General features: G+C 44.6%; 1 protein-coding gene across 2 annotated transcripts in view; it reads left to right on the top strand.

The window, feature by feature from the left end:
* The window catches only part of LOC140453351 (proto-oncogene tyrosine-protein kinase LCK-like), a 139,327-nt gene that overhangs the window by 104,373 nt on the left and 15,228 nt on the right, over positions 1 to 19,726 (top strand). For both annotated transcript variants that reach the window (XM_072547909.1, XM_072547910.1), the window contains exons 10-11: positions 13,292 to 13,368; positions 19,105 to 19,258. In XM_072547909.1, coding sequence (XP_072404010.1) covers positions 13,292 to 13,368; positions 19,105 to 19,258 — 231 coding nt within the window. The remainder of the gene's footprint in view (positions 1 to 13,291; positions 13,369 to 19,104; positions 19,259 to 19,726) is intronic.

The raw sequence follows: 19,726 nt of genomic DNA, 5'->3' as shown, positions 1-19,726 counted from the left end.
CCTTGATGTCAAAGTCTGCACTTTTACCTCACATCTCTTTTGTCCATGTTGAGGTCAGAAGCTGAGTAGCCCTGATGGAATACAATCTGAGTGTTAGTGAGCAAGTTATTGCTAAGTAAGGGCTGCTTGGTCACCATGTTGATGAACCCTTCCATTACTTGCCTGTTCAGTCTGCCAAGAGTGGTGGATGTGGGAGAAGGAGGATGGGGAGAAATTGACCTGCCTGGGTGTGGTGGGGGAAAAGGAAATTTGCAGGTAGGAAGGTGCGAAGGACTTTTGCCCGAAACGTTAATTTTGCTGCTTGTTGGTTGCTGCCTGAACTGCTGTGCTCTTCCAGCACCACCAATCCAGAATTTGGTTTCCAGCATCTGCAGTTATTGTTTTTACCAGAGAGGTGATACAGACTATCGAACCTGTCACAAAGGAATAGTTACCTAACTGGAATTTAAGAAACCTTTAAATGACTCATTTAATTATTTCCTTGCAAATGAAGGTGGAATCTCTAAGTTTGAATAAATTGAAGCTGCTTTACTTGGGGAAAAAGTAATGGATCTTATTGTCATGAAACCTGGGTCAATTATTGAAGTTCAATCTGAGATTGAAAGCTCAGATGTGGTAAATAGGATTGGAATTGCCAGGTTAAAATGTTCCAACTTTATGCACATTGTAGAGATGAAGCATTAGCTGTGACTTCATAGAACATAGAACATAGAACATTACAGCGCAGTACAGGCCCTTCGGCTCTCGATGTTGCGCCGATCTGTCATACCAATCTGAAGCCCATCTAACCTACACTATTCCATGTACATCCATATGCTTGTCCAATGACGACTTAAGTGTACTTAAAGTTGGCGAATGTACTACTGTTGCAGGCAAAGCATTCCATACCCTTACTACTCTCTGAGTAAAGAAACTACCTCTGACATCTATCCTATATCTATCACCCCTCAATTTAAAGTTAGACCCCCTCATGCTTGCCATCACCATTGTGGGTCGTAGGGGGGTGTGGACCTGACAAGGTAGTCACGGAGGGAACAGTCTTTGCGTTCCCTCCGTGACTACCTGGTCAGGTCCACACCCCCCTACGACCCACCCTCCCATTCTGGCACTTTCCCCTGCCACCGCAGGAACTGTAAAACCTGTGCCCACACCTCCTCCCTCACCTCTATCCAAGGCCCTAAAGGAGCCTTCCACATCCATCAAAGTTTCACCTGCACATCCACCAATATCATTTATTGTATCCATTGCTCCCGATGTGGTCTCCTCTACATTGGGGAGACTGGGCGCCTCCTAGCAGAGCGCTTTAGGGAACATCTCCGAGACACCCGCACCAATCAACCAAACCGCCCCGTGGCCCAACATTTCAACTCCCCCTCCCACTCTGCCGAGGACATGGAGGTCCTGGGCCTCCTTCACCGCCGCTCCCTCACCACCAGACGCCTGGAGGAAGAACGCCTCATCTTCCGCCTCGGAACATTTCAACCCCAGGGCATCAATGTGGACTTCAACAGCTTCCTCATTTCCCCTTCCCCCACCTCATCCTAGATTCAAATTTCCAGCTCAGTTACTGTCTCCTTGACTTGTCCGACCTGCCTATCTTCTTTTCCACCTATTCACTCCACCCTCTCCTCCTTGACCTATCACCTTCATCTCCTCCCCCACTCACCCATTGTACTCTATGCTACTCTCTCCCCACCCCCACCCTCCTCTAGCTTATCTCTCCATGCTTTAGGCTCACTGCCTTTATTCCTGATGAAGGGCTTTTGCCCGAAACGTCGATTTCGCTGCTCGTTGGATGCTGCCTTAACTGCTGTGCTCTTCCAGCACCACTAATCCAGTAAATCCCATCCGGCCCAGGGGACTTATCTATTTTCACACTCTGCAGGATTTCTAATACCTCTTCCTGTGAACCTAGTCTAGTAGCCTGTATCTCAGTAATCTCCTCAAAACATTGTCGTTTTCTAGAGTGAATACTGTTGAAAAATATTAATTTAGTGCTTCCCCTATCTACTCTGACTCCACACACAACTTCCCACTACTATCCTTGATTGGCCCTAATCTTACTCTTGTCATTCTTTTATTCCTTAAATACCTATAGAAAGCCTTAGGGTTTATCCTGATCCGATCCGCCAACAACTTCTCATGTCTCCTCCTGAGCTCTCTCTTTTGGCGTGCACATTTTTGGACTGTGGGAGGAATCTGGAGCAGCCAAGGGAAACCCACGCAGACACGGGGAGAATGTACAAACTCCACACAGACAGTTGCCCGAGGTTAGAATCGAACCTGGGTGCCTGGTGCTGTGAGGCAGCAGTGCTAACCACTGAGCCACCGTGCCACCAGAGACCCCAATCTGCAGAAAGTATGTCTCCGGTTATAGTTTCTTTTATGTCCATAAGTGTGTGTTGTATTATCTCTCACGGTCAGTATGTCAGCACGATATTCTCATGATATGATATCATCAATGTACCATAGTATTTGACCTGAGGATATAAAGTACTCAATCTTACCCTGGAATCATTTGAAGCATGACATGACAAGAAACACGCTGTTCTGTGTAACTTGCTGGCCTGATATCAGCCCAGACACAGCTGTGCCTGTGCTAGTAAATGTCTGTTGGACAGACATATCATTATCTCCACATCCATTGCTCTGTGAGGTAAAATTTTGCTAGAGGCAAAACCATATTCATGTGTATAAATTAACATAGAACATAGAACATTACAGTGTAGTACAGGCCCTTCGGCCCTCGATGTTGCGCCGCCCTGTCATATTAATCTGAAGCCCACCCCACCTACACTATTCCATGTACGTCCATATGCCTGTCCAATGACGACTTAAATGCATTTAAACTTGGCGAATCTACTACCGTTGCAGGCAAAGCATTCCATACCCTTACTACTTATTATTAGGTTAGAGGAGGAGGGCGGGTGGGAGGCACTACCTCCGTAGTGCCTCAGGTTCTTCAGCTGCGCGCTTTTAAAGGGGAAACAAACCTACCCAGGTAAGCTTACGCTCTACCTGCTTCCGGGTCTCGGCTGCCTCTCTGGTCGTCATCACTTCCCCCTGCTGCTCCCGCTCTTTCTGTGAAGAGAGAGTGAAAAAAAACACCGCTGCCCGCTACCGGTAAGTACTTTTGAAACAAACAGTCTTACTTTAGCTGCTGCTCGCACTCAAAATGAGATAATAATAAGATCCGTTGTGGTAAGTAGGTAAGTGCTGAATTTTGCTTGTTGTATTCTTTAGACCCAGTTTTGTTTTAAAATAAAGGTTAGCTTTAGAGGGATGGCAGTGAAGGCAGTGCAATGTTCCTCCTGCAACATGTATGAGGTGAGGGATGCCATGGACGTCCCTGCTGATTACACTTGCAGGAAGTGCACCCATCTCCAGCTCCTCCAAGACCGTGTTAGGGAACTGGAGCTGGAGTTGGATGAACTTCGGATCATTCGGGAGGCAGAGGGGGTCATAGATCGGAGCTATAGGGAAGTAGTAACTCCAAAGATGGCAGATAGATGGGTGACAGTGAGGGGGACTGGGAGGAAGCAGCCAGTGCAGGGACCCCCTGCGGCCGTTCCCCTCAAGAACAAGTATACCGTTTTGGATACTTGTGGGGGGGACGACTTACCAGGGGTAAGTAACGGGGCTCAGGCCTCTGGCACGGAGCCTGTCCCCGCTACTCAGAAGGGAAGGGTGGAGAAGAGCAGAGCAAAAATAATTGGGGACTCGATAGTTCGGGGCACAGATAGGCGGTTTTGTGGGAACGAGAGAGACTCACGTTTGGTATGTTGCCTCCAAGGTGCAAGGGTACGTGATGTCTCTGATCGTGTTTTCCGGGTCCTTAAGGGGGAGGGGGAGCAGCCTGAAGTCGTGGTCCATATTGGCACCAATGACATAGGTAGGAGGAGTGCTGAGGATGTTAGACAGGCTTTTAGGGAGCTAGGTTGGAAGCTCAGAGTTAGAACGAACAGAGTTGTTGTCTCTGGTTTGTTACCCGTGCCACGTGATAGAGAGTCGAGGAATAGGGAGAGAGAACAGTTAAATGCGTGGCTACAGGGATGGTGCAGGAGGGAGGGATTTCGGTACTTGGATAACTGGGGTTCTTTCTGGGGAAGGTGGGACCTCTATAAACAGGATGGTCTGCACCTGAAGCTGAGGGGCACCAGTATCCTTGGGGGGAGGTTTGCTAGTGCTCTTGGGGGGGGTTTAAACTAACTCTGCAGGGGCATGGGAACCCAGACTGTAGCTTTAGGGTGCAGGACCTGGAGTGTAGGGAGGTTAGGAATATGGCATCAATCTTAAAGGAGGGTGCCTGTAAACAGAAGAGTGGCTTGAAGTGTGTATACTTTAATGCCAGAAGTATACGAAATAAGGTAGGTGAACTTGCAGCGTGGGTTGGTACCTGGGACTTCGATGTTGTGGCTATTACGGAGACATGGCTAGATCAGGGACAGGATTGGCTGTTGCAGGTTCCAGGGTTTAAATGTTTTAGTAGGGTCAGAGGTGGGGGTAAAAGAGGGGGGGGTGTGGCTTTGCTTGTCAAAGATAGTATTACAGCGGTGGAAAGGAAGATGGACGAAGATTTGCCATCTGAGGTAGTTTGGATTGAGGTTAGGAATAGGAGAGGTGAGGTCACCCTGTTAGGAGTCTTTTACAGGCCTCCTAATAGTCCTAGAATCGTTGAAGAAAGGATTGCGAAGATGATTCAGGAGAAGAGTGACAGTAATAGGGTGGTTGTTATGGGGGACTTTAACTTTCCTGATATTGATTGGGAAAGCTATAGCTCAAGTTCGTTAGATGGGTCAGTGTTTGTCCAATGTGTGCAGGAGAGTTTCCTGACACAATATGTAGATAAGCCAACAAGAGGTGAGGCCATACTGGATTTGGTTCTGGGTAACGAACCAGGCCAGGTATTAGAACTAGAGGTAGGTGAGCACTTTGGGGACAGTGACCACAATTCGGTGATTTTTACTCCAGTGATGGAGAGGGATAAGTGTGTACTACAGGGCAAGAGTTATAGCTGGGGACAGGGAAATTATGATGCGGTGAGGCATGACTTAGGATGTGTGGATTGGAAAAGTAGATTCCAAGGCAAGAGCGTAATTGATGTGTGGAACTTGTTCAAGGAGCAACTATTGAGTGTCCTTGATAAGTACGTACCTATCAGGCAGGGAGGAAAGGGTCGTGTGAGGGAGCCGTGGTTTAATAAGGAATTGGAATCCCTTGTTAAATGGAAGAGGGCGGCCTTTGTAAAGATGAGGCGTGAAGGTTCAATAGGGGCGATTGAGAGTTATAAGGTAGCCCGGAAGGACCTGAAGAGAGAGCTAAGAGCAGCAAGGAGGGGACATGAAAGGTCCTTAGTTGGTAGGATTAGGGAAAACCCTAAGGCTTTCTATGGGTATGTTAGGAATAAAAGAATGACTAGGGTAGGAATAGGTCCAATCAAGGATAGTAATGGGAAGTTGCATGTGGAGGCTGAAGAGATTGGGGAGGCACTGAATGAATACCTTTCGTCAGTATTCACTCAGGAACAGGACATTGTTGTCGATATGAATACTGAGTCATGAATAAGTAGAATGGATGGCTTTGAGATATGTAGAGAAGAGGTGTTGGAAATTCTGGCAAGGGTGAAAATAGATAAGTCCCCTGGGCCTGATGGCATTTATCCTAGGATTCTCTGGGAAGCAAGGGAGGAGATTGAAGAGCCATTGGCCTTGATTTTTGTGTCCTCTTTGTCTACAGGAGTAGTGCCAGAGGACTGGAGGCTAGCAAACATGGTTCCCTTGTTCAAGAAGGGGAGTAGGGATAATCCTAGTAACTATAGGCCAGTGAGTCTCACTTCTGTTGTGGGCAAAGTCTTAGAGAGAATTGTAAGGGATAGGATTTATGCACATCTGGATAAGAATAATGTGATCAAGGATAGTCAGCATGGTTTTGTGAAGGGCAGGTCGTGCCTCACAAACCTTATTGAATTCTTTGAGAAGGTGACTAAGGAGGTAGATGAGGGGAAAGCGGTAGATGTGGTATATATGGATTTTAGTAAGGCGTTTGATAAGGTCCCCCATGGTAGGCTACTGCAGAAAATACAGAGATATGGCATTGAGGGTGAGTTGGAGGTTTGGATTAGGAATTGGCTGGCTGGAAGAAGACAGAGGGTAGTAGTTGATGGCAAAGGTTCTTCTTGGAGTGCCGTCACTAGCGGTGTTCCGCAAGGATCTTTTTTGGGACCATTGCTGTTTGTCATTTTTATAAATGACCTGGAGGAAGGGTTAGAAGGTTGGGTGAGCAAGTTTGCGGATGATACGAAAGTCGGTGGAGTTGTTGACAGTGAGGAAGGATGTGGCAAGTTACAGCGGGATATAGATAAGCTGCAGAGCTGGGCAGAAAGGTGGCAAATAGAGTTCAATGTAGCTAAGTGTGAGATGATTCACTTTGGTAAGAGTAACAAAAAGATGGGGTACTGGGCTAATGGTCGGATACTTGGTAGTGTGGAAGAGCAGAGGGATCTTGGTGTCCATGTACACAGATCTCTGAAAGTTGCCACCCAGGTAAATAGTGCAGTGAAGAAGGCATATGGCGTACTGGCTTTTATTGGTAGAGGAATTGAGTTCCAGAGTCCTGAGGTCATGCTGCAGTTGTATAAGACTCTGGTGCGGCCGCATCTGGAATATTGTGTGCAGTTTTGGTCGCCATACTATAGGAAGGATGTGGAGGCACTGGAACGGGTGCAGAGGAAGTTTACCAGGATGTTGCCTGGTATGGTAGGAAGATCCTATGAGGAAAGGCTGAGGCACTTGGGGTTGTTTTCATTGGAGAAAAGAAGGTTTAGGGGTGACTTGATAGAGGTGTACAAGATGATTAGGGGGTTAGATAGGGTTGACAGTGAGAACCTTTTTCCACGTATGGAGTCAGCTATTACAAGGGGGCATAGCTTTAAATTAAGGGGGGGTAGATATAGGACTGATGTTAGGGGTAGGTTCTTCACTCAGCGAGTCGTAAGTTCATGGAATGCCCTGCCAGAAGCAGTGGTGGACTCTCCCTCTTTATGGGTATTTAAGCGGGCATTGGATAGGTATATGGAGGATAGTGGGTTAGTGTAGGTTAGGTGGGCTTTGATCGGCGCAACATCGAGGGCCGAAGGGCCTGAACTGCGCTGTATTCTTCTATGTCTATGTTCTATGTACTCTCTGAGTAAAGAAACTACCTCTGACATCTGTCTTATACCTATCTCCCCTCACTTTAAAGTTGTGTCCCCTCGTGTTTGCCGTCCCCATACTTGGAAAAAGGCTCTCCCTGTCCATCCTATCTAACCCTCTGGTTATCTTGTATGTCTCTATAATTATTTTGGGAAAAAAAGCCATTGTTAATTTATGACTGTGATGTTATATCAATTTTGTATTGAAGAGATTGTTTTTTTCTTGTGTGCTGTGGCTTTCTGTTTAATGGAGAATTGATTATTATTGAGGATATTGGTGAATTATTCCAATGTGTGAGTCCAAATGTCCCATATGTCATCAGAAATACAAAGGGTAACGTTACTGTGTGAATGTGTTATCAAATAAATGAGCTATTGAGACTGAGAAAGGAGCCCCTGAAAACCAATAAAGTAGCCCTGTAAATTAAAATGTAGCCCACAGAAAAACAAATCTCAAGAGGAACCCTCAAGAAAATTATTTTGACCCCATTTCGATAAATGCATTTATCCATAGTTTCCAGCAAAAACTGTTCAAAAGTAACAGAATAGTCTTGGGCTACTGAATGATTATTGACCCAATTTTAATGGCTGTTTTGGATTTCATTTTGTTTAAAGGAGGAGAAGGGGGCCTTTATAATACTTTGATTCAAATCCAACAATCTCCTGTGAACAATGACCAGTTATAGAAGCTTAAACCAGATGCAATGAGAAATCAGTGCCATTGGTAAAAGACTGGGGATGGAGAAAATGGGAAAAGAACAGATGATGTGTTGTCTGACAACATGAGAGTAGACCATGAGGACAGCTTTGTTTATGAAATCCCAAGGAAACATTCCATGCCCTTGCACTGGGCCAGAGGCTGTTCTTGTTCATTGTGCCGTGTATGGTTCCTCTGGTGAGGAGTGTTAGGATTGTTTCACAAGAAAGGAAAATTGAAACATTGGAAGGAGCGATGGATTGAACTACATTACATCTGTACCCTGTCACTAAACAGTGGTGGAGAAGGAAAATCTTTGAAAGAAAAGATTCTGCAGCTTCCTTCCGTTTCTCCCAACCAATGGAGATAATATGGAAAATGGAGGGAAAGTCTAAACAGCCTAAAGAGTCTTCTTTACTCAAATCTGATCTGAGGAGCGTCTTACTGCTCACACCATGCTCTGACTAAATCCTGTTCAAACTCCTTAACTCATATCATTACTTTACAAACCTCTCAGCTCAAAGTACAATTTCAATATTATCATCCCACGTGTTAATGAACTGTTTTGAACTCTGCAATTCTCTGACTATATGTGTACATTCATCATTTCAGTGAAATCTCTTTCCTCTTCCCATAGTCATTTTTAACTTTGTTTTCACATTCAAAATGTTTTTTGCGAGTGGATGAATCACATATCCAACTCCCTTGTAGCTGATCCAATCCCAGGAGCATTAGTTCAAATACAAGACAATAAAAAAAATTTTAAAAAATTAATTCTGCTAAATTCACCTTGAAGGCATGAAGTTGGGGTCCTCCTAGAAATTGAATAAGATGTGAAGAACTTTGTGTGGTACATGTGTAAGAAATCTGATGTGTTACTGACTGGATGGAATGCAAGTACTTCTGATGATGACCTTAAATTGAGCCAAAGACCATGAGATGCGGTTTTATGATGTTCTGAGTCAAAATTCCAATCCTCCACACTTGCCTTGTGATGCAGCATCAGCATGGTGCTATGAAGTTGTTTCAAAAGAGCAATGCAGTTATCTTGTGATCCTCTATTCTTAGCAACACCATGGAATGAAACTGAAGGAAACCCTACCATTTCCATTTGAATAGCTATGACAAACGTAGTTAGTTAGTGTGGTCATCAAAAATAAGTGGCAAGAACTTGATGATCCTGTTTGTGACACTAGATTTAAAGGAAGGATACAGACTGATATTTCACCTGATCCCTGCAAATGATCCCAGAAAAAGGGCTAAATGACATGCCTTACTGCAGAACGAAGAATCACTTTGCCAAACTATAGGCCAGCATTTTCTTCAATAAATTATTTTCACTGACACTAATTCCCCATGCTCACTGAAGGCTGAAAATTACTCTTAGCAATTTCCAAATAATTGTTTAACATCTTGCTGAATTTTTCTGCTGTTTGAACAGAAATGTGTTGGAATACTCCCCACTTGCCTGGATGTGTACAGCTTCAACAACACTCAAGAAGCTTGACACCATCCAGGACAAAGCCACCCGCTTGGTCGGTATAACATCCACTAGCATCTACTTCCTCCACCACCAACACTCAGGAGCAGTGCTGTGTACTATCTACAAGATGCACTGCAGAAATTCACCACAGATCCTTAGACAGCACCTTCCAAACCCACAACCACTTCCAAGTAGAGGGACAAGGGCAATAGATACATGGGAATACCCACTACCTGCAACTACTCCACCATTAGTCAATTAAAACATGGGTTCAACTGTGTTAATTGGTCCATTAGTCTGAAAGAAACTCTGGCTTTTCTTTGTGGAGATGGGAGTAGGTATTCAGAAACAGCACGTTTTTTTAATTTCAAAAATATATTTTATTCATAAAATAATTTGATGGTCTATACAGGTCATGCCATACATACATAAACATTTGCATACATAGATCAGAATTTATCATTTGTATATACAGGTCTGTACATTTATCAATCATATGTCCATATATTTAGCTGACGCGTCAGCGGAGCCCAAATGACTGCGTGGGCCCCCTGTTCTTCTTAGGCAGGTAGACCTTACACAGTGGTCTTTCCCCACCGCGCCTTGGCGGCAGCTGCCCTGAGCTTCAGCGCGTCCCTCAACACGTAGTCCTGGACCTTGGAATGTGCCAGTCTGCAACACTCAGTCAGGGTCAACTCCTTCAGCTGGAAGATCAACAGGTTTCGGACCGCCCAGAGAGCGTCCTTCACCGAGTTGATGATCCTCCAGGCACAGTTGATGTTCGTCTTGGTGTGCGTCCTGGGGAGCAGACCGTAGAGCACGGAGTCCCGTGTCACGGCGCTGCTTGGGACGAACCTTGACAAACACCACTGCATTCCTCTCCAAACTTCTTCTGCGTGGCCAATTCCAGAAGGAGTTCTGTGACAGTCTCATTTCCCCCCCACCGCAGCCGCTTCAAGGGCAGCGTGCGGTGCGGCTGAGAGTCTGGGCGTGCATAAAGGATCTCACAGGCAGAGCCCTTCTCACCACCAGCCAAGCCATGTCTTGGTGCTTGTTGGAAAGTTCTGGCGATGAGGCATTCTGCCAAATGGCTTTGACAGTCTGCTCAGGGAACTGCTCGACAGGATCTGCCCTCTCCTTTTCCCGAAGGGTCTCAAGGACACTACGTGCTGACCACTTCCTGATGGACTTGTGGTCAAAGGTGTTTTTCTTCGTAAACTTCTCCATGAAGGACAGGTGATATGGAACAGTCCACCTTCTCGGAGGGTTCCGCGGCAGCGAGGCCAGGCCCACCCTTCACAACACCAGGGACAGGTAGAACCTCAGTACTTAGTGACACTTGGTGTTTGAGTACTGGGGATCCACGCACAGCTTGATGCAGCCAAACACAAAGGTGGCCATCAGGATGAGGGTGACATTGGGTGTATTTTTTCCCCCGTTGCCCAGATCTTTATACACCGAGTCCCTTCGGAACCGATCCATCTTTGATCTCCATATAAATTGGAAGATGGCCCGGGTGACTGCAGCGGCACAGGTTCTGGGAATAGGCCAGACCTGTGCCACGTTTAACAGCAATGACAGTGCCTCACACCTGATGACCAGGATTTTTCCCGCGATGGAGAACGACAGTAGCTTCCATCTGCCCAGTTTCTGCCTCACTTTGCTGATACACTCCTCTCAAGATTTGGCGCACACCCCAGCCCCCCCCGAACCAAATACCCAGCACCTTTAGGTGGTCAGTCCTGACGGGGAAGGGGATTGAGGATTGGTCGGCCCAGTTCCCGAAGAGCATGGCCTCGCTCTTTCCTCTGTTTACTTTGGCCCCCAAGGCCCATTTGAACTGGTCAAACGTGCACATGAGTCTGTGCACGGACAGCGGATCCAAGCAGAAAACGGTGATGTCATCCATGTCCAGGGAGGCCTGAACCTGCAGGCCCCCGCTGCCAGGAATAGTCACCCCTCTCAGGCTCACATCCTTCCTGATGGACTCGGCAAATGGCTCCATGCAGCACACAAACAAGGCCGGAGAGAGAGGGCAGCCCTGCCTGACTCCAGATCTGACTGGGAAGCTATCTGATTCCCACCCATTGATTGAGACTGCACTGACAATGTTGGTGTCGAGCAGTCTGATCCAATTGCAGATTCCCTCCCCAAAGACCATTTTGGAGAGAACATCTCTCGTATACATGTGTGATATCCTGTCAAAGGCTTTCTCCTGGTCCTGGCTGATCAGGCAGGTGTCCAACCCTCTGTCCCCGTAGGCGATCGTATCCCTGAGGAGTGTGAGACTCTCAGTGATCTTCCTGCCCGGTACAGCACAGGTTTGGTCGGGGTGAATCACCGACCCCAGAACAGACCTGACCCGGTTGGCGATTACCTTTGACAGAATTTTGTAATCCGCATTCAGCAGTGAGATTGGTCTCCAATTTCTGAGTTCCTCCCTCCCCCCTTCTGCTTGTAGATGAGGGTGATGATGCCTTTCCTCATGGATTCACTCATGGTACCTGCCCGAAGCATACTGACATACACCTCCAGCAGGTCCTGGCCAATCAAGTCCCACAGAGCGGAATAGAGCTCGACCGGTAAGCCGTCGCTTCCAGGAGTTTTATTCTTTTTGAAGGACTCGAGGGCCTTGGTCAGCTCGTCCAGAGAGAGCGGCTGGTCCAGCCTCTCTCGTGTTCTGTTGTCTAAGCCGTCCATGATAGAGGACAGGAACGACTGGGAGACCGCGCTGTCGGTCGGCTTCGCGTCATACAGACTGGCGTAGAAGGATTTACTGATCCTCATGACATCAGCCTGAGATGATGTTACCGAGCCGTCTTCTTTCTTCAGGCTGCTGAGCACGGAGCTCTCTTTGTGCACCTTCTGGAAGAAGAAACGTGAGCACAACTCGACCTGCTCCACCGAGCGGACCCTGGACCGGAAGATTATCTTGGAGGCCTCCGAGGCAAAGAGCGAGGCTTGCTGGCCCTTCACCTCCTTGAGATCCTCCATGACATCGACCCCCATCGTCTGCAGCAGGAGCAGGTTCTGCATACTTTCCTGGAGCTGGGACAGTTTTCCCCGCCTCTCTCTCGCCTCCTGAACACCTTTGAGGATAAAGAACCTTGTACTGTTTCCCACCAGTCCACTGGGGACTCAAAGAGGGGCTTCACGGTTCTCCAACCTGCGTAGTCCCTCTTGAGCTCCTCAATGTTTCCCGGGGTCAACAGCTTTGTGTTCAGCTTCCACGTTCCCTTACTGCTCGTCCTGTAGGTGACAGTCGGCCAGCAGGAGGCAGTGGTCAGAGAAGAACACTGGCTTGACGTTGGTGGATCTGACTGAGAGCATGCACCTCTTTGATGTTTAACCATGTTCACTCCCTCAAGAACTAAACAACTGACTAGTCATGTTGGTAAGTTTAAATCTTCAACTGGTGGTCTCACTCTCCCCGGTCAATTAGGGCTAAGGTGGAGTCCCAGAGCGTGGGGTATTGAGTTTCATGTAAATCATCATGATAAAAAGTCAAGGAGAATTCATTAGTCTGGAGTGAATAAGTAAAGAGACTGCAATTAGGCATGACGCTAGGCGGCTGTGCATAATGACCCACTATATAAATAAAGGAGTGTTACAATACATAAGGAATTGAAGATAGAGGTAAGGAACCATCGGCCTCAGGAATAGTGTATGCAAACACCTGCAGCTGAGTGTCTCAATGTGCAGGTTGCAGTGTGGACTTGAAGCACAAAATAAAGCACTTTACTTATGCCAATTAATACTAAGCATTGTGTTTCCCTGACAAGAAAATATAGATTTCAAAGGCTCGCTTACTAAAAATTATTAGGATACTAGAAATTGTTGTCAAACAGTGTCCAGACTACTGTTCAGTCAATCCCAAATGTTTTGTAAGAAGGTGTGACATTTATCTTTCTTTTTTTCCCAGGTAGCCTAGTTGATTTTCTGAAGACCCCTGTAGGATCTAAACTCAGCATAATAAAGCTCATTGATATGGCAGCACAGGTGAGTTGCTAGCACTGGGTGTGACTGCACATAGAACTGGAGCAGAGAAAATACTGGGGAGGAACACAAGCCCTGTCACTGTCGGGAAGCAGGAAGACCTGCCACATCGGGAACAACTCTGCTGGATATTTCACGCTGAAGCATTCAGCTATTCTTCACTCTGAGCATAGACCCACCAAGTTACTGCATTTCCAACATTGTTTCATATTGATCTAGTTTTTTCACATTCAGTTTTGCTTTATTCCTGTGTAATTTTAGGATTTATTTGAGCAACCTTGAGGAGATGTTTGCACCTGATCTATTTTTCAACAATGCTTTCTCTGTAGAGAGGACCTTAGGTTTTGCTGTTTATAAAATACTGGCATTTCTAGTGTTTGCGACATTAAATAGGCTAAGGGGAAGTCAGTTGGATTTCACGATGATTGGGGATGAACAATATGTTACCAATAAAAACCCAAACAATTGCATGCTTAGCATCATGAAGAATCTTAACCACATCCCGTTGCACATTGAAATATTAACTAAAACTAGGTAAACCTACCAACGCTTACCACACCCGCAATAATGTGCTTTTGTTTCAGAAGCATATCGCAAAGAAGCATGCAGTAGGTTAAAGACATCCAGTCACTATGTGGTACGTGAAAATTCAAAAAGCAACCAAAACAGCATATGCACAGAATGAGTGCAGCAATCCATCCGAATATGACAGAGCTTAAACCCCAGGTTGAGCTGATTGCTGTCTGTGTCTTATTTTACTTTTAAGCGGGGTAGGTTTCAGCTTTGGTCATGAAACTCTCACACCTTGGTTTGTACTATGGCACAGGAAAAGGACAAAATAGATCTAAAAGCCATGTTGTTACTGATGTTTGAACAGCGCAATACTAGTGGCTCTAAAAGTGGATAGACATGAAATCATTGAAATGTAATTTAGTTTGTTAGCAAGTGAACACTAATTTCCAATAAAGATACTCAACTTAGAAATGTTTAAGGAAAGGTAAAGGGTGTGAAACTGACTACCAATGTTTGATCAATGTCTGAGACTGAGGTCTAAGGCTCCTGTCAGTTATCTGATATTTAGCTGGTCACACCCTCCCAAATACAGAATAAAACTTTACGTTCATGGAAACCAAGAGCAGATTTTGACAATATGTGATAATGCTCTGTTGCTATGAATACAGTCATAGAGATGTACAGCATGGAAATAGACCCTTCAGTCCAACTCATTCATGCCGACCAGGTATCCCAACCCAATCTAGTCCCACCTGCCAGCACCTGGCCCATATCCCTCTTAGCCCTTCCTATTCATATACCCATCCAGATGCCTTTTAAATGTTATAATTGTACCAGCCTCCACCACTTCCTCTGCAGCTCATTCCATACACACACAACCCTCTGTGTGAAAAAGTTGCCCCTTAAGTCCCTTTTATATCTCTCCCTGCTCACCCTAAACCTATGGCCTCTAGTTTTGGACTCCCCCACCCCAGGGAAAAGACTTTGTCTATTTATCCTATCTATGCTCCTCATGATTTTATAGACCTCTATAAGGTCACCCCTCAGTCTCCGACGCTCCAGGGAAAACAGCCCCAACCTGTTCAGCCTCTCCCTGTAGCTCAAATCCTCTAACCCTGGCAACATCCTTGTAAATCTTTTCTGAACCCTTTCATGTTTCACAACATCTTTCCAAAAGGAAGGAGACCAGAATTACACGCAGTATTCCAAAAGTTGCCTAACCAATGTCCTGTACAGTGCAACATGACCTCCCAACTCCTGAACTCAATGCTCTGACCAATAAAGAAAAGCATACCAAATGCAGCCTTCACTATCCTATCCACCTGCGACTCTACTTCCTGAAAGAAGATGCACTATGCTATTAATCAAGCTGTCTTAGTCTCTTTGAGTAAAATAACCAAAGTGAAAGGTACAAACTGAGTATTCTTGAGCTGAACCAATAACTCCTCCTACCTGCATTAGCCCCATGACCCTTAATTCCCCTACCGTACAAAAACCTATCCAACTGTGTCTTGAATATATTTAATGAAGCTGCCTTGACTGCTTCCTTGAGTTAAGATTCACCACTCTCTGGGAAAAGCAGTTCCTCCTCATCTCTGTCCTAAATCTACTCCCCCTAATCTTGAGGCCATGTCCCCTAGTCCTAGTGTCACCCACCATTGGAAACAACTTGCCTGGCTCTCTCTTATCTACCCCTTTCATAATTTTAAATGTATCTATAAGATCACCTCTCATTCTAGCAAGTACAGTCCCAAGTGGCTCAACCTCCCCTCACAGGGTAACCCCCTCATCTCTGGAATCAACCTGGTGAACTTCCTCTGCACTGCCTCCAAAGCCAGTATGTCCTTCCTCAAGTAAGGAGACCAGAACTGCATACAATACTCCAAGTGTGCCCTCACCAACACCTTGTACAATTGCAGCAGAACCTCTCTACTCATAAATTCAATCACTCTAGCAATGAAAGCCAATATTCTGTTGGCCTTCCTGATTACCTGTTACACCTGCAGATCAACTTTTAGCAATTCATGTGTGAACACTCCGAAGTCCCTCTGCACAATAACATGCTGCAATCTTTCACCATTTAAATAATACTCTGACCTGCTATTTTTACTTCCAAAGTGGATAACCTCCCATTTACCAACACTGTGCTCATCTGCCGGACCCTTGCCCACTCACTTCACCTATCTAAATCTCTCTGCAGACCCTCCACATCCCCTGCACAGGTTGCCTCTCCACTCAGTTTAGTGTCATCAGCAAACTTGGATATGCTACACTCGGTCTCCTCCTCCAAATCATTGATATATATCATGAACATTGCAGGCCCAACACTGACCCATGTGGCACCCCACTCACCACTGATCTCCAACCCAAGAAACACCCATTTATTCCAACTCTCTGCTTTCTATTGGTTAGCCAGTCCTCTATCCATGCTAGTATATTTCCTGTAACTCCATGCATTCTTATCTTATGGATGAGTCTTTTATGTGGCATCTTATTGAATGCTTTCTGAAAATGCAAGTATATAACATCCACCTGTTCCCCTCCATCTACTGCATTTGTCACATCCTCAAAGAACTCCAGTAAGCTTGTCGAATGACCTTCTCTTCCTGAATCCATGCTGCTTCTGCCTAATGAAACCCTTTCCATCCAGATGTCTCACTATTTCTTCTTCAATGATAGTCTCCAGCATTTTCCTAACTACAGAAGTTAAGGTAACTGGCCTATAGTTGGTAAGTTCCCCAGAGGCTGAAGGTTCAAGTCTTGCTCCAGGAGCTGAGGGTTGAGGAAGGTGAGTTCACGACAAGGCCAAACAGGTTGATAACCCGCAAATCCTTCCCATGAGCACCAGCAGCAGGCAGTAAGAGCAGGAGGAATGCCAGGTCAGCCATGGGATGGAACAAAACCTGAAGATTCTGCTGTCACTAACTATCCATATCTCCAAGCCATAACATGCCATAAAGGTTTATGTTGCTATAACAACGCAAGGTGCTGGTTGGCTCAGTGTGCTAGGTTGCTGTTGTGGATCCAGTTGGTGCCAACAGCTCAGGGTGTGATTTCCCCTTTCCATCTGGACTCGGGACCTGCCTCGTTGTTGTCCTCATGGAGGAGGTTTTGGGTTCAGACCTGTCTTCACCCAGAGAATGCAGGAAGAAAAAATTTGTTTGAGAAAGCTTGTATTAAGTTAAAAGGTTAATATCCTTCTCAGACCACATACACATAAGATAATTATCTTGCTTCTACAAGTATAGTTATCATGGAATTTAACAAGTAACAATATGAGTTTTGAGAAGTTTCAATGTATATCAGATCGTCTGTTGAATGAGAGTATAGTATGTAAAAAATTCACTTCAGCTGGTGATAGAGAATGCTCTTGGATTAGGAAATAGCTCTGTGGGTTTGTCAGATTTCCTGCAGACACACAAACTGTAGTTTTGCTAAAAAACCCAAAGTGGCATTGACACCTGTCAACAATCCTTTGTAAACTGCATTATAACTCCTTCAAATGTACCATAGTACAATAAGCAATCCTCAACTCCATTTTGTGTTCCAACGAAACTGCATGGTATGAGGGCAGTGGTCATGTTGTTGCTACATGATTTGACTTAACTACATCAGCCCAATGACCTGGTATGATTATCCGGAGAACATGTAACATGGCAAAATATCTCATTAGGTTGGTTTATGAATTAAGCATAAAAAAAGGGAAAAAGAAAAGACAAAACCATTTCATTTTTAAAAATTTGGAAACAATTGGATTTTCATAAAAACCTAACTGTTATTTGATGTCACCTTAAAGAAAAAAACCAGCTTCATATCCTTATCCAGCCTTCACATGATTCCAGTCCCAATCTGCCATAGTTGACTCTGTAACAGCCTTCTGAAGTGATATATTCAAACTAGGAGCAGGAGTGGGCCGTTGGGCCCCTTGGAGTGCCTCAGCCATTTAATAAAATCATACCTGATCTGTTTGTGACCTCAACTTTGCTTTCCTTTCTCCACAATTTGACTTTATTGTCAATCTATTGTCAGCCTTCAAAATGTTCAATGTCCTAGACCAATTGTTCATTGGGAAAAGAATTTCTTAGAATTGAGAGACAAAGATTCTCCTCATCTCTGTCCTACATGGGTGAACACATTTAATCTGCTAGTTCTAGCCCATTTCAGAAGGCAAATCATCTTTTCAGATCCCTCGGGATCTTGTATATTTCAATATGAAGATTTCTCATTCTTCTAAACTCCAATGATACAGGCCGCACAGACCCATCCTCTCCCTGTGAGGTAAGTGATCCAGCAAGTCAATCAGTTCAGTGCAATTAGGAATGGGTAATAAATAGAGACCTTGCCAATGATACCCAATCTGAGAATTTTATCCTTAAAGTATAGATTCCACTTTGCCAAAGAGAAAAATGCATTCAGCAAGTCACAGAATATTTGAAAAAATTCAGCATTATCAATTATAAACTGCTACTGGCATGCAGTGTAAATAGTGCGGAATGTACTCACAATGAACGAGTGTGTTAGATAGCATACACAGTAAATCAACACAGTAGATAGGTCACTGTATCAACTCTTAAGACATTATGAAGTAAATCAGTTTATTTGTTGTATATTGGGTCATTAATATTACTATTCCTGTGAATGGTTAAACTATCTTTGTTTAAGGTGACGGTTTAACGAGGGTAGTTAGGGTATAGAGCCTCATGGGATTGGGAAAGGTTCTGAATGCATTTAATTTCACTGTAAAGAACAGGGCAGCAATAATGCACTCTCCTGGCTTTTGAGATACATCTTTGATGAAATGTTGATTTGGACATTTATTTTTACCTGATCTACACAGGAGGGGGAATTATGTGCTCAAGAAAGTGGGATCAAGGATTGGGCAAAGTTGGTTGAAAAACATGAGAAATTACTAACACCACATCAATAACAGGGACGTTGCTCAAAGTGAAAACTCAAAGTTACCATCTTGAATAAACCCTTCAAAGAGTGACTTTAATATATCTAAATATATGATCAAAAAATAACTCTTTTTCATCAAAGTTCATACTTCCACTTTTCTTTATATCGGTAAAAATTGCAATATCAATTAAAATTCAATTCAAAATCCGCAGCTGGTTTGAACTTTTTAAAACTGCTCACATTACAGGCACATTATTTGGGATTAAGGTTCTTAATGTTGTTTTAATCTCTCACTGTATCAATCTATTTTATGACATTCTTCTGCAGATTGCTGAGGGAATGGCCTTTATTGAAAGAAAAAATTATATCCATCGAGATCTTCGTGCAGCGAATATCCTGGTTTCTGAAGAACTCTACTGCAAGATTGCTGATTTTGGTCTGGCCCGTCTTATTGAAGACAATGAGTATACAGCAAGGGAAGGTAGGAACTAGCTCAGGGAGAATCGGTGCAACGGTGGCTCTTCATTTAAATTGAGGAAGACAATGCTCAAAATTAAATATCTTAATTTTATACTTTCCACAGAATCAGCTCAAAATGCATAAAGTGTTTGTAAACAGATGGGAGGTCACACGAATGTATGGTTAAAACCTTACAATAGACATTTGCTGTATACTTAAATCAGCTTCTAAACATAAAAGGTCACTATGTGGACTGAGGAATGATGTTACTATTTGTACCAAAACCTGACCATTTATCGAAAGGGCAAGAACAGAAATTGCTGAAAAAGCTCAGCAGGTCTGGTAGCAACTGTGGGGACAAATCAGAGTTGATGTTTTGGGTCCTGTGACCCTTCCTCAGAACTGATTTCTTTCCACAGATACGGCAGACCTGCTGAGTTTTTCCAGCAATTTCTGTTCACGTTTCTGATTTACAGTATCTGCAGTTCTT

This window comes from Chiloscyllium punctatum, chromosome 27 (genome assembly GCF_047496795.1).
Source record: "Chiloscyllium punctatum isolate Juve2018m chromosome 27, sChiPun1.3, whole genome shotgun sequence".
Lineage (NCBI taxonomy): Eukaryota > Metazoa > Chordata > Chondrichthyes > Orectolobiformes > Hemiscylliidae > Chiloscyllium > Chiloscyllium punctatum.
Note: the sequence above shows the minus strand (reverse complement) of the source record. Positions and strands in the feature narration are given on the sequence as shown.